Source organism: Anomalospiza imberbis, chromosome 1 (assembly GCF_031753505.1).
Source record: "Anomalospiza imberbis isolate Cuckoo-Finch-1a 21T00152 chromosome 1, ASM3175350v1, whole genome shotgun sequence".
Taxonomy (NCBI): Eukaryota; Metazoa; Chordata; class Aves; order Passeriformes; family Viduidae; genus Anomalospiza; species Anomalospiza imberbis.
The window spans coordinates 19296008-19310620 of NC_089681.1; the positions used below are offsets into that span (position 1 = coordinate 19296008).

General features: G+C 39.1%; 1 protein-coding gene across 5 annotated transcripts in view; it reads right to left on the reverse strand.

Annotated features, from left to right (window-relative positions):
- ZFPM2 (zinc finger protein, FOG family member 2) overlaps positions 1-14613 on the reverse strand; it is a 308184-nt gene that overhangs the window by 11182 nt on the left and 282389 nt on the right. For all 5 annotated transcript variants that reach the window (XM_068182964.1, XM_068182969.1, XM_068182965.1 and 2 more), the window contains one exon: positions 1246-1452. In XM_068182964.1, the coding sequence (XP_068039065.1) occupies positions 1246-1452 (207 nt within the window). The remainder of the gene's footprint in view (positions 1-1245; positions 1453-14613) is intronic.

Below are 14613 nucleotides of genomic sequence, written 5' to 3' on the forward strand. Positions count from 1 at the left end.
CTAGTTCTGTGAGCAGGTATGTCAGCTCACATCTGCCCCACTGGTGGGGTAAAAATGAATGTACTTAGCTAAAGGGCATGAGGCTGCTCCACCTCACTCTTGGAAGAGAAGACTTGGATGATAAGGGCATTTGAAGGTTTATCTTTAAAAATAGACTAACATTAAATATGTAGCTATCAAAATTGTTGACCAGAAAATAAGCAATTAAAAAGGAAAAATAATCTGAAAGGAAAACATAGAATGAAATGTGTTACCAGGGGTATTTTAACTAGTTCTGTGTGAAGAGCTTGAAGATGTTGTGACTGTTCAAGGCTCAGTACTATTAGATGTGAGTGTGAGTGGCAGATCATGTGCTCACATGTGCACCTGAAATACTGTGTTCAGTAGTTCATTATAACTAATCAGAATACTTAGAAACCGTAAGAAGCACAAGGAAGTGCTCCAGCATGGGGTCTAAATGGACAGACTTGCAAAGTGCTGAGAGCTAAGAATGTGCAATCTAAGTCTAGGTCTAAGTGATGACTGGTGAGGATCATGGTAATGGCCAATATGTTTGAAAAGTACTTAGAAAGGAGGATGAGGAACTAGGGCTGTATAAAGGTAAACAGCAGGTAAACTTCTGCATAAGCAAAAGTTAAAAATGTAAACTTTAATTTGAGCGGAATTGTCCCAGTTCAGGAACACTCATGTCCCTCCTCTCTAAGGGCAGCACTTGAATGCATGCTGCATTTTGTCCATGATTAGAGCCCACTGATGACCAGAAGATGTAAAAACATTATTGGTTAACCACATTGAGTGGAGATGCTACAATAAATCAGGGCTGCTCTAAGGCATGATTTCTGCTGCATTTTGAAACAATCGCTGAAAAGATGTGTTTCTTTTTCTGAGTATCATGAATTATTACAAGAAACTGCAGTGGTAAGCAATAAGCTCACTCGAGCAACCGAGGCTGGACTTTGAGAGCTAGCCGACCTATCTTGTCTTTTTTTTTAACAGTTTCTAATACTACTGCCTCTGGGAACAGATCACAGAACCTCCACACGAGGGCAGGTACTCTGGGTGAGGCTCTTGCCAGACTGCTCTTCCTGCTCTTTTTATCTGAGATGATGGGAGAACAAAAGCAGGCTTTGAGCTGTGGTGTGGTTTCTGTGGTCATGAATTTACCATTGCTGAATTAGCTCTTCACATGTGCCTTGGAGTACTGTTGTTTTGAAAATCCACCAGAGAACAGAGTTTCTCACTTACTGTTCACAATTGCTGTCGGCAAAATAGATGCCATGGCAGCTTGCTGCGGGAGCAGCTGTATGGAGTCCAGCAGGCGGGCGGGGTACATGCCTTCTGCGAGAGTCATCTGACTGGCAGCTTGCAGCCTTGAGTCAAAATCCACAACAAAGGCGACCAGCTCTTCACCCTCTGAGATGGCCTTGGTTGTGGTACACCAAAGCTGCCCTCCTGTAGGAAACACACAAGTAGAAAGACTGAAGTGACAATATCAAATTCCAGAATTTACAACATGAGTGCTATCTTTGCACTTTACAAATTTTTTTACATTTTGATGCCTTATTTGAGATAAAGAGGCATACAATTTTTACTTTTCCTGTCTTCCTTCTACCAACATAGGAATTTTCGTGTATAAGAAAAACAATTTGGGGATGGTTTTCCTAACTATTTGCAGCATGAATAATTATCTTAATTTTTCATTTTGTCTCCTAAAAAGCCAGCATTGTGAAAATCAAGATATAGGTGAAAATAACTTATGCAGCACTTCTCTCATTACCATTTTCACCAAAGTTCCTGTACGTTTTTTCTTAACTCCAAGCTTGTTTTATTTTGAATAGCAAATCACAGCTCAGTAAAACCAAACAGCTGCAAGAAAGAAATCAGATTTCCTCTTAAGGGTGTTCTTCCCCTCCCTTATGTTTGTCACCCTCTTTCTCTAAAAAATCTTCCCTTATGTAATATTCTTCGTAACATGACTGCTTTATCTCTGCTTACACTGACTGAACTTCCTGAAAAGAAGATATGCCAAAGATCTGTTTCATAAAGGCTTATTCAAATAAAGGTTTGTTTAAAAGGGGGGGAAGGAGGGGAAGTGGAAGAACTTTCATCAAACAGTAAGATACACTATAGCTCTGTGCTGCAAATGTCACGTGTAGTGCATTAAAAAGAAAATTAACTATGCGAGTACATCTACTAATGTATTTGAATGAGATAGTGAATGCTCATTTATTTAACATGTTTAGACAGGCAAAGCACTTATATTGTGTTATCTACACTCTCAGGCCTAGATACATATCCAATACAGTTATGCCTGAAATAATGTTGCATACTTTATATGTTATAAAGCTTTTTTTTTTCCTCAGGTTTTGTATATGTAGAGAAAGCTATATGTTGCATTCATTAGGCAAGCAAAAACTGTACTCGTTTTGATAAGTAATATTGCTGTGTTTATCTTTCGGCATAACTGCCTTTTCAACTGCACTTCATTTTTTCCCTTCAACGAGATTATAGTTTTAAAACAACTTGTTGCAAAAATCTGGTAGAGGAGATAACAACAGTGTATGATATGCCACAGCTAAATGCAAGAATTAGGACGTTGTTTTAGAAAAATCTTGGACAATTAATTAAACCAGTCTATTAGCTTTCAAAGATGAGCAAACAAAACAGCATCAGTGACAGTGTATTTCAGTGGCAAAATACGCTAAGCTTCCAGACCTCAAAGTGGTATAGAAGTTTCAAAGCAGAAAAGTGTCTTTGTATTCACCCTTTGGTAATACAGCAGCTGAAGGTGCTACAAAGTTTACGAACAATTTACTGCGCATGGACCAAAGCACACCAAGATTTACTGGTCTCCAAGATGACAACATTAAATGGTGCAAATCTGAGTAATTTCCTCTAGAGAATAAGAAGATAAAAAGTGAAGATAGTACCAAAAAATCTACAAATGCGGAATCCTAATGCCTGAGCAGGAATTAAAAAAAACACATGAAGAGCACAATCTGACATATTGCCTGATATAACTTGTAAACATACAGAAGCCTTCAGAGCTAAATGGGGAGAAAACCTCTCCCAGAGAGAAACAGGATAAATTCCTAAAGTGCACTTAACTAGTCTTGTAGATGAAAATACATGGAACACACACTGCAATTTGAGAACCTGAAATTGGGTACTTTTGCCGCAAACATCACACAGTTCATTTCCATTATTGACATGCACTTCTATCTTATTTATATACAGAAGGTGTAATAATCAACCAACATGTTTTAGTATATTTTAATACAGAATAAGATCTCTTTCTAGACTTTATTATTCATTGGATCTCTTAATAAAAATGAGTCACTGCAGAGTAACCAGCTGAGACTTTCTCTATCCCAGCAAACATCTTGACATGCTGTGTGTACCCTTGGGGGGGGAAATAAGTGATTACTGGGTCTCCAGCTGCACTCGGTCTGGATCAGCTAAAAGGCTGAGTCAGGCTCCTGGTGTTGGAGCTCCTCAGGGCATTGACTCATGTCCAGCAGCAGATTAAACTCGGACAGCTGAAGGGAGCGGTGACCCCGCCTGCCTGCTCCACCCAGCTCCTGCAAACTGTCACACCTACGACAGGCACAGCCTGGTGGGATGTGTGACAGCTTTGGAAGCACAACAGTTTCTAATTTGGCTTAATAAAGAAAATCAGAACTAGGGAAGTTAAATCCATTCTTGCATATGAATACAAACCTTCAGCTCAGCAGGATTCAGATCCAAGAAGGACATTGTTATTTTGTTTTGTCTCATCCCAGTCTATAGAAAATGAGGCATTTAAGTAACCATGACATACACATCCACGTTTTCATCAGAATATGATATTGTGTTAAGTTAAATCCACAGATGAACTCCCAAAAGATGCATTTTTCCAGTTCCTGGAAATGCAGCTCAGCACCTTTGCAGCAACAGTCACTCATTGGGACAGGACACGGTGCAGTTCCCACTTGTCCCCTTCTATGCTTGCCCACACAGAGTAAGGCAAGAGCTGCTGTTTTGAAAGATGCAAACAACTTTCTTTCCCTTAATGCAGTGAATACAAACATGCTGACCTTCATGCACAGCAGGAAGACAGTAGAAGAGAAGTCTTCTTGAGCCTTCTACTGCACAGTCAAGCAAAGAGCACCAGCCAGTCAAGAGTGACAGAAAAAAGTGCCAAGTGCAGAGAACCTGACACAGGCTTCCAAATTTAATAGGAAGCTCCAATTGTGACTATCATATGAATTACTATGCTGTCTAGACACCTCTGGCAGGGATAAGGGCTTTCTTACAGGTAGCAGCTAAAAATCAGGAAAAAATTTCTTCTCACAAACATTTCTACAGGCTAAGACACAACTGACATATAGACAGCAGTCTCTCAGGAGCACAACAGCTTTTCATTAAGCAGAGTTAACAACAGATTTTCAAAGGGATAATACAGAAGCCATAGACAAGCCAAGTGGTGATTAGGAGATAGGAAGATGTTTGCATGAAATATTTGCAAAGGCATGAAGATTTCCTAAGAAATGTTAAGGACTATTATTTATATGAGATGAAGTTTTGATTAAGCTGGCTAGATTTTTTTTTTTAACCAACTGTTCCTCTTCTCAGAAATAACTTACAGGAGTGAAATTGTTCTACAAAGCTTTACCAGGCAAGGTTTCTCAGTCCTAAGATGACACAGGCATCAGAGGAAGAGAAAGGATGAACAGATGTTTTAACAGGGATGAGTGACTGACAGTTCCTCTGAAATAGCCATGGTTATATAGTTTGGCCAGAAAGCAATGGCAGACTGGTGATTTTGGACTTCTTCTTGTCCATACTGAATACATTGGTCACCCATTCTGCCATAGCAGAGAGAAGATTCTTAGTCAGGCACAAGAAGTATGACACTGATTATGTGGACGACAACGATTATATTTATTGGTCGCACACAGTCTAAATATTGTCAATGCAGTATATAATACAAGCAAATCTAAAGGATTATAATATATACAGGTTCAGCTAGAAACATACAGGTTTACAGTCTTTGGCCTTACCGAATGCAAAGGGAAAAAGCGCCCCTTTTGCTTCTATAGGATTTTATCTCCGTATGTGGCCGGCTTTTACTCACCCATTCTAAACGGAGTGCTCCCTATCTTCGGGCTGGACGTACCCTGCAGGCGTTCCTGACAGGGGCGGGGGAAGGAGGCCAGGAACCCATACGGAAACTGCCCGCAACCTTGGGAGAAGAGTTTGCCCAGGTGGCCCAGCAGCATTTTATACCCTTTTTCAGGCCGATGTGTACTAAAGTCAATCGCAACTATCACAGCTCCCCCATGTCTGGAATGCATTCATTATGCGAACAGTCCAGACAGTTCCTCCTGTAATTCCCACCCGGTGTTCTTATCTTAGGGCAATTCCCACCTGGTGTTCTTATCTTTGGATAAATCATATTGCCCGTCAGAGACAATAACAAGGAAAAGCGTGTGCCTCGTGCAGAGGATGCACGGGAAGTTTCGTGCATCCTCTGACTATATTTCGTCACCATCAAAACCACGTACGCTGAAAGGGGTCTTACGGGTTTTACGTGGGAAAGTAGTAATGAAAGTCTCACTCTTGTGCTAGGCAGAAAGGAAGGTTTTAGAGCAGCAGCAGGCTTTGTAACATTGGGAGGCTCTTTTCTCGAAAGGGGTAATTATGGTTCTGTGAAATCAAAGATAAGCATCTTGAGCATGTAATGTATTGTTTTATATCTGTGGTTAAATCGAACAAATATGTGAGATCTATAACACACATGTCAAGCACAAAAAAAAAAGAATAAAAATGTCTGTAAACACTGTGTATTTATTTGAACTCTTCTTGCTGCTCAGAATTCAAGGAATTAAAAGTGCTCATTTGTTTAATCATTAGAAGACAGGAAAACTAAAGAATATCATGTTGTGCAAACTAGAGCAAAAAATTACACTCCAGTTTCATTGGCATGAATTGTTTAACAAAAGACATCAGGCACTGAAGCAGTTATCTGATACCTTCAGAATATCCACCAAATGGAAAGGTTATTTCAGGGTTCTCTTCTTTGTCTGCATCTTTCACTGCAAATATTTCTGCTGCTTTAAAAAAACACCAACACCCTTAATTAAAAACAAAAAACCACAATCCAAACCAAAAACTTTCTATGAAAATGAAAGAGTAAGGTCCTGATGTCCCTGAAAAACTGTGGACTTGCTGTTCTTTGTAATGTTTATGATCAAGATTCTTGTGCAAACAGATCTGGTTCCTAACAGGAAGCTTATAAATCATACTCATAATTGCTGTCAAAACTGCAGTGGAGTGTACTGCAAGTTTTGATAATAAAGAATAGAGTCACAGTTCAAACTTGATTACATTTTGGAAATTCATGGTGCTCTTACAAGAATCAGTGGTCTTAAATATCTTCTTCTCCTGCCAAATTTTTCACTTGCACTTTTTATTATTTATGAAATCAGTGTCTGCACAATGTCATGCAGACCTCTGCTGATAAACTCTAATTAAGATTAAGACAAGCCTTTTGGAAAGGATCCCATCATTAGCAAACATGATAAACACAAAAATACTCCCTACTTGTCAACCAGGAGCAATTCAGTAACCTAACAGTATTATCTGTTGCTAGGCTACAGGGCTGACAAAGCTTCAATTATATTGTATGGCCATACCTATAGAAAACTGTATAGGAAAATGTATCTAATATAAAAGCATTTAACTTCACCCATGCTATCTGTAATTCACGGCTTCCCTCAATGGCAAAAAATCAGGTTAATAATTACACAGCATGCTGAAAAAATCTTAGCAATGCGTCATGTTTGCACAGTTTTTTCTAATTTATCTCTATGATTGATAGACATTTGCTTTGTAAAAATAATAAAATGCAAGCAATGGGATGCTGTAAACCAGAAGCATAACTACATCTGGACTCATCAAGATACGGAATCACACTTTGTATAAAAAATATATAGTAAATTGAACCAATTAAATCATACTTAGATGCAGTAATACACTATCTTCTGCATTCAGAATAAGGAGTAAAATGGTGATAGATATGCATGCTAATTACAAAACTTTATTTTCTGTAGGAGAGACACCTAAAATAGAAAAAAAAAAATTTCAACAGCCCTTCCTTTTTTATTTCTACATTTGAAATTTATTTTAAACAAAGGTACCTCTACTATCCTATCTGAAACAAGGAATTTGCTCTGAAAATTTAACTAAATGGCCCTTCACTCATTTTGATCCTCAGAACCCTAGAAAGAATTTCAGGGAAAACACAGAATCCTGTACAGTGAGTCTTGTGATGCTGCTTTTTTGGATTTTCTTTCCCGACTTATGTTTTGCAGGCCTTAAGGAATGATAATTTGGAATCTGTGCATCACAGTCTGAAAAGAGATTATATATAAGGTCAGGCTCACCTAACTCCACTGGGAAAAAGAGCTTCAAAATAGATGAAACCATTAAGCCTCTTGATTCATATTGTTGCTTTTAGGAAAAGTACCTTAAGAGAGCAAGTAGCTCAAACCAGCATTTCCACTGAGTACATGGAATTTCACAGATTGAGAAGCATAATGACATATAAACATATATTCAAAAGCAAATTCCAGTTTCCCTGTCTTTAGTATCAGCTGATTTTCCTTGCTAAACTATCTTAGTCTTGTTTTTTTGACCCAGAAATGCCACACACCTTTCATAGAAGTTTAGGAAATCAATGGCAATTTCTATTAAAAGCAGCTTTCAGTACCAGTTAATTCCAAAGTATTACTTTTGTGTAGTAAAATTTGAGCTTACTGGACTTGATTGTGTTGCTGCAACAACATAATAGCCCATTTCCTGTACACACATCTTTTTGCAAGAAGGGTCAAAAGACTATCAGAATTTATTTAAACAACAGACTGTTGCTCTTAGCAACTTCCAGGCACCATCAACTGAATTAAACCTTCCTCTCCCAATAAAACATTCCAACTTGCAAAAAACTGTGCTTTTTAGTAATGGTAATGTGGGTTGGAGTTAATTTATTTTCTTCCCTCCTTTGTTCCACAGGTTAAGCATTTATGGAAAATTTGCACATCACAATAGGATGGGATCTTCATATTTGGGTTCCTTCTGCTTCTCACCCATGGGGTTGTGACGACTCAGCATATTGAATGCCATTTCAGTACAGCACAAGTTACTAGGCAGATCTCTAATTTTTGACAGGAACAAAGTACATATATCTATATGTGGACACATTGTTTAATAAAAAATTATAATTCATTCAAATCCAATACTGTTGAAATTTTTGACAGTAGAGTGGTACAAGGAACAGAACTTATAAATTATGTGTGCCCCTTCTTTGAAAAATGCTTTGGAGGTTTCTTTGTGCATTGGCAAATACAGTAGGAATATGAGTTATTGTGTGAATCCTCCTGCACAGCACCTGATAAAAGAATAAAGAGCTGTGACATATTCTTAAAACAATAGAGGAATTAAAGAGAAACAATGGGCCAGCTGCTTCATTAATACAATCAAAAGACAGCCCAGCACAGAGGAGTCCAGATAATTAAGCACTACTCTTTTAGACCTTTTTTCTGTAATAAAATTGCTAAAAATTTATTAACTACTTCATAGTTGTTAGATAGATCTATGTACTTGTTTATTTGGGTTGATTAATGCCTTTTCAGTATTCTACAACATGCCAACTCATGGTTCATACAAGTTTTTGAATAAAATAATGTAAGAATATGTGATACGGATCTGTGGTATATACAGCAATAAATCAAAGGCATTTTGTGAACAGTCTTTCCGTTGCTAAATAATTCTTAGTGTTTTTCACATGCGTACACAAAATATGTACTCTGCACAGCATTTTTGCTATTAATGCACTTTAATGTTGGGGTTCCAATGATTTCTCTGTGAAGTGTCTCAAAAATCAGCCCTGCAAATTCAGACTACTCAAACTCTCATCAAAACCAGCTTTAGTGCTACATTATTGAGATAATTTCCTAGCTTCTTGTATAACTTTTCCTTGTTTACTGATCAAAAGAGATTGCCAAAAGATATTTGACCTTTAATTTTAACTACCCACTGCATATTATAAGCCTGCAATAAATGGAAAATCTATTATCCTGTGTAAAATTAGACCAATACTAGGGACAAACCAGTTCTGTTGCCACTCTTACTATTACCTTTGTGCTCAGTATAGAATATGGAGCCTTCTTAATTTTTAGCTCACTGAACAAAACGCAAAATGAAGGGATTGCAGTGATATTTTCCAGAAGCAATACAACAGAAAAATACTCAGCTTAATGGCTCTAGCCAAATTAAACCCCTGTATTTAGAGATATAAGCTCTCTGACCAGAAACAGGGAAAAAAATACTCCTTAAGAACATAGCTCTTGCTCCTTCATGTGAGTCAACCTGAGCTTTGGGTCTGACTTCTGACTTAGTCATATGCTGACAGCTGACAGTGTATTCATCTGAATAGATGATTTTATGGTTAAAACTGTCAGGCATTATATAGCTGATAAAGAGGAAAAGAAAAATATGAAAGGAACTTGCCAATCCTAGGGGAGAGAACTCCTAAACCTGGCATCTCAGTGTGAGTGTCAGGGGTTGGTCTTTCCTTTGCTGCTGTACAACTAACATCACCATCTTATGGCAGCAGCTCTCAAATTCACACTGCAAAAACCTTCCTCAGCTGAACCCCAAATAAAGCACAGTGTTTCTGAAGAGACACTTCAGAAGGTAGGAGTGCAAGGAACAGATTTTGACCTCTTGTTTTTAACACTGTTGTATGCCTGCATTTTGTTAGTTTGAGGATATTTATGTGTTTCCTCCAATTAAACGTCTGTATGTAACACTCAACAGAGTTCTAATAGGTAAAGAGGCAGAATAGATTAGTGCTCCAAAAATATTCACAGGAAAATAATGTGGTAATTTTATTTGCCATTTCCCCCCCGATAGAGCTGTCACAGCTTATTTACCACAGGGGGAGACAGTTAAACCCATATCCTTAGAAGTTCTATGCATTTAAGAGGCTTATATATCTCTTCTGGGACCCTCGTTCAAATCCTGGGCTAATCAGAATGAATACATATCTTTCTATTAGATGGCTCTAAAAAGTCTTAGGTGATATCAGCTCCTGGTGGACGACAGTCCACAGTGTAAAACTATTAAATGTTTGGCACAAATGGCAATACTTACGAAATGAAGCTGAAAACTGTAATATCCTCCCACATCACAAGAAGTTAAGTCTGCTGCTCAGTGGTTGAAATTAAAGCCTGCCACAAATGCTAAACCTGTTCTATTTCCTTAATTCAGCATAAACTTAAAAAAGGAAGTTGAAGGAGTTCTTTCTCAAGTTTAGTGATTTCTTCCTTTTTTCCCCCCCTCCTCTTTTCTGTGTAAATTCTACTGTTTTGAATTGAGTGGTACACCCTTTTTTACATTTGAATTAGGTCTCACTGGAGTGTTATTTTGGAATTTATGAAGCTTTCAGAAAGAAAATGATAAACAGCTTGAAAAAAACCTGATAAACCCTTGCTGACATTGCCCACTTTGCAATCCCAACACCACTGCAAAGGAGCTAGAACTTACTGTCAGAGCACACTCATCTCCCTTTTTACTTTTTACAGGACCACTGAATGGGCAGTCTCCATAGAGCTTCCCGGGAGACATTCCCAGGTGACGCCCACTCCTCCCCCCAGCTTTTGTGGATGCACCAGGTTTTACGGAAAGAGAAAATGCACCACTGAAACCAACTACTCTGAAGCAGGCTTTGGATACACACATTCCTACAATCCCTGCTTCCATAACAGCACAGCTGTAAGGTGACCTTTTGTAGCCTTACAAACACAATCATGCCTGTGGATTGTCTTTTCAGAGTTATTTTGTGAGGCTGGAGTGTATGAAAAAAGAAGGTGATTAAATGAGACAATAGATATGCTTTAATGGCACCTCTTTCTTACAGGAAAAGCAGAGTACACTTCATCTTATCAATGGATTTTCTACTGTCTTGCACCTGCTACTGTAGGGCTCATTTCTTGCCCCTGGGCAAATGCAGAGTGAATGGCAAAGGCACCTGAGCGGAAGGAAGGATTATATAGAAAGAGCTGCAGTGATAGGTTTTATTTGTAAAGGAAAGCAACACAGTAAATATAAAGAGAAATAGTGAAGTTTTAGAATGGTAAAATCAAAGTTAGAAGTGTTGGTTATGAGACCTGCCTGTTTATTCAATACAGGGGCCATGCTCCAGAAAAGGCTCATGGCTTTGTGAGAAACAAAAGCTAGATTTTATAATTAAAAGAAGCTGGAGCATTCAGTTATGTGCACTGTAACCCAGAGAAAACAGTTGCTATTATCTTGTGTTATCTCGGGCCTTTACTCGTGTTAACGTTCAGCTCACAGGCTGAAGTTCAGGAACTGAAGTTCACCTTGGCTGTAACAACCATGGAAGAAAAGTGGCACTTTCTGATTCCAAAAAGTCTCATTTCCACTTAAGGCATTAGAATGTTTTACTCTGGCTGCAGTGGAAACAAGACTCTGTGACAAATCTGTGTCTCTTACTAAACAAGCAACCAAAAGTAGATTTGCATGTTTAGTATGTTCTAAAATGTAAATGCCATAGAAGCTATAATAAGAATCTAACTCACGCTTCTCTATTTAAAAAGTACCTCATTAAAAAAACCCACCACCACCCACACACAAAACCCCATACCAATACCCCAGATTTCCTCAAAAGGAGTTAAATCCCAGTTCTGCCTTTTAAAGTAGACGCTAGAAGTAAATTGACTGAAAACTCTCAGTGATCAAAAGCCTTTCCACCTTCCAAGCTATGCATGGTGTCCAAGGTAAACAAGAATTATGAGCTACCACCAGTCTCCCAGTTAGTTCATCTAGTAAGAAATTGTGAACAGCAGAAAGCAAAGACTAAGCTACTTCTGGTTACATTGGAACTTAAAAAAAAAAAAAAAAAAGAATGAGCAAATTGTTAAGATTCTGGCTGTACACACTAACACAGATTAACAATTGAGGAGGATTCTGCACTTGATGATTTCTTCCAAACCAGGCTTAATAAAAAATGCCAGTTTACTGAGCATCATACAGGTGCATAGGAGCTATCATTGTGCCTGCTTGGCCAGCATGGTTTCTAAATGGCCAGGAAAAATGTGACTGTATACCCAAAGGCAAGCTGTCAAAATTCAGTTTGCAGCTGATAAACTGATTACAAAGCTGCTTAAGACTTTGCTTGTAAACAAAAGCATTTATCAACTAATAATTTGCAATAAACTGATGTAACTCCCAGCTGAGCCCCAAACTGTAATTGTCTTTACCATCTGCCTATTAAAATACCATTCTTCATCACCAAGCAGGAGCAGAAGGGAGAGAATCTCCAACAACTACATAACTTGCATGCTTATAAATAATCTGTGAGCATTTCACACATTCATTATGATTGCCAGGTTTTGTATACTTCATTTTCTCTTTTTGAGAAGCAAAGAGGTGCAGTAAAGTGGCAGAAAAGAAATTAATAAATATCGCCTGGTGCAAGAAAAAATTATGTAAATTCATCATACTCTGCAGTTTCCTAATTTTTTTCTCTTTTTGCTACTCCATAGGAATATCATGATGGAAGCCCCCTCAAGCACAACTTTACAGATTAAACTCTCAATTTCTTTTCAACTTGTCAGTTTTCATTACCTTTCTTTCTTATGTATTCAGTTCTTACAGCTGCTTCAATGGGAAGCCAGTTAAAGCATACTGGCTCCCTAGGGGGAGTCTGCCAGGGTCTGAGGCATTCTGCAGGCTCCCTGGACTTCTACAGGTCACCCTTAAGAGCATTTTGCCTGTCTTGTTGAGAGGATGTCTGAAAATTAGGTGTATTTACGTGCTTTTATTTTCTAACTACTGACAGCCTTAGTCCTGAGAAAGGAGGTCGTGTTTAGACAAAGTTCAAAATTAACAAATACAGATGCTCTAAAGCTCATACATCCCAAGGGAAGAATCACTTTGTTAAATGTTTAAAATATTCAAGTATGAGGGGAGAAAACAGAACTGATACCGTGCAGAGAATGGCAGCCCCTCGAGATGTGTCTGCATGAAAAATTGAATTTAACAGAGAATTGCACTATGATTTAGTGCAATGCACTTGACCAAGTATTTCTGCAATCTGCATTTTCAGCCACCCACTGGTCTGAATGCAAGGCTGTGACCAGAGACTGATGATCAGCTTACTTTTTCAGAAGCAACTGTACAAAATGCACAGATGTTTTAAATGCAACTTGACTCCTCACTGACTTTCCAGATTCAGACCGGAATGATCCACTTATGTTTATGAAAAACATGTCATCACTGAGAGGGGCATCTAAAAGCAAAAGAGGAAGGTTCCTCCCGCTAATTGCATTGAAATGCAAGAAATTAAAGGACAGTCCTGTCACCCATGCTCACAGAAGCAGTCTCATTTCTGTCACTGATAATCCTTGCCTTCCTCGTAGCGCCTTTGTCTGACCCAGTGTTGCCTTCATCACCCTACTCTGTAGCACTGCAAAAAGAAATCAGACCGCCTCTGGGTTTGATTGGGACCTATGGACTTTGTTGTTAAGATACATTCCAATCAAGACAATTATGCTTGTAAACTAAGATAATTTTACATGTATATAAATACATATACTTGTGAATATGCTGGCTGAACCAGGACTTCATACAACAGTTTCTATCCACAGTACTGGGACAGAACCCAAATGGGATAAAACAGAGGGGAAAGTGAAAAACAGTGTGTATATGAAATTTCTTTTTTAATTTTGTAAAGAAAAATTTTTGTTGAACACTAAAACATAGTGATGAAAGCCACCTTTCAAACCTCTGTTGTTCAAGCTCATCATATAAATTATTTAATCATAGAATGGCTTGGGTTGGAAGGGACTGGAAGATCATCCAGTTCCAATGCCCCTGCCATAGACCAGAATGCTCGGAGTCCCATCCAGCCTGGCCTTGAGTGTTTCCAGGGATGGGGCATCCACAATGCGTCTGGGCAGCACGTGCCAACGCCTCACGACCCTCACAGGGAAGAATTACAAACGTTAAGTTACTCGGTCAGCCGAGATCCATAGCATCATAATGCTGAGCTAAGCTCTGAAGTTAGAAGAGTCACGGTTTCAAAAAGACTTGTGCAACACTTAATTTTTTTAAAACGGTAGGGGGAAAAACCAGAAAATACTGGAAAACACTAAGCCGGGGTTAAAAATTTCTCTTGGGTACCTGGCGAAGAGACAAAGTTGCGCGGTTCTCCAAGAGCGCCGGCCGGCAGCGGCAGCCGCGCTGCCCGCGGCCCGCAGGTGTCGCTGTGCCGCCGCGGGCGGCCCCGTTTTTCATTTAATTTTCCACAAGGCTGCACATGGCCCCGGCGCTGATAACACCCGGGGCTGATTAAACCCCGCGCTCCCGACACCCGCACCGGCCTTCTCCTGTCACGACAGAGAGCGCGGCTGTCCCTGCCGTGACGGAGATGCGTCCCCTCACGGGCGGGCGCACCGACGGTACCGCAGGTGATATTTTAAATAAACTGCAGGATTGACGCGCCAAGCGAACAGTATCGATTACGATGCTGTCTGCTCACTTCAGGAG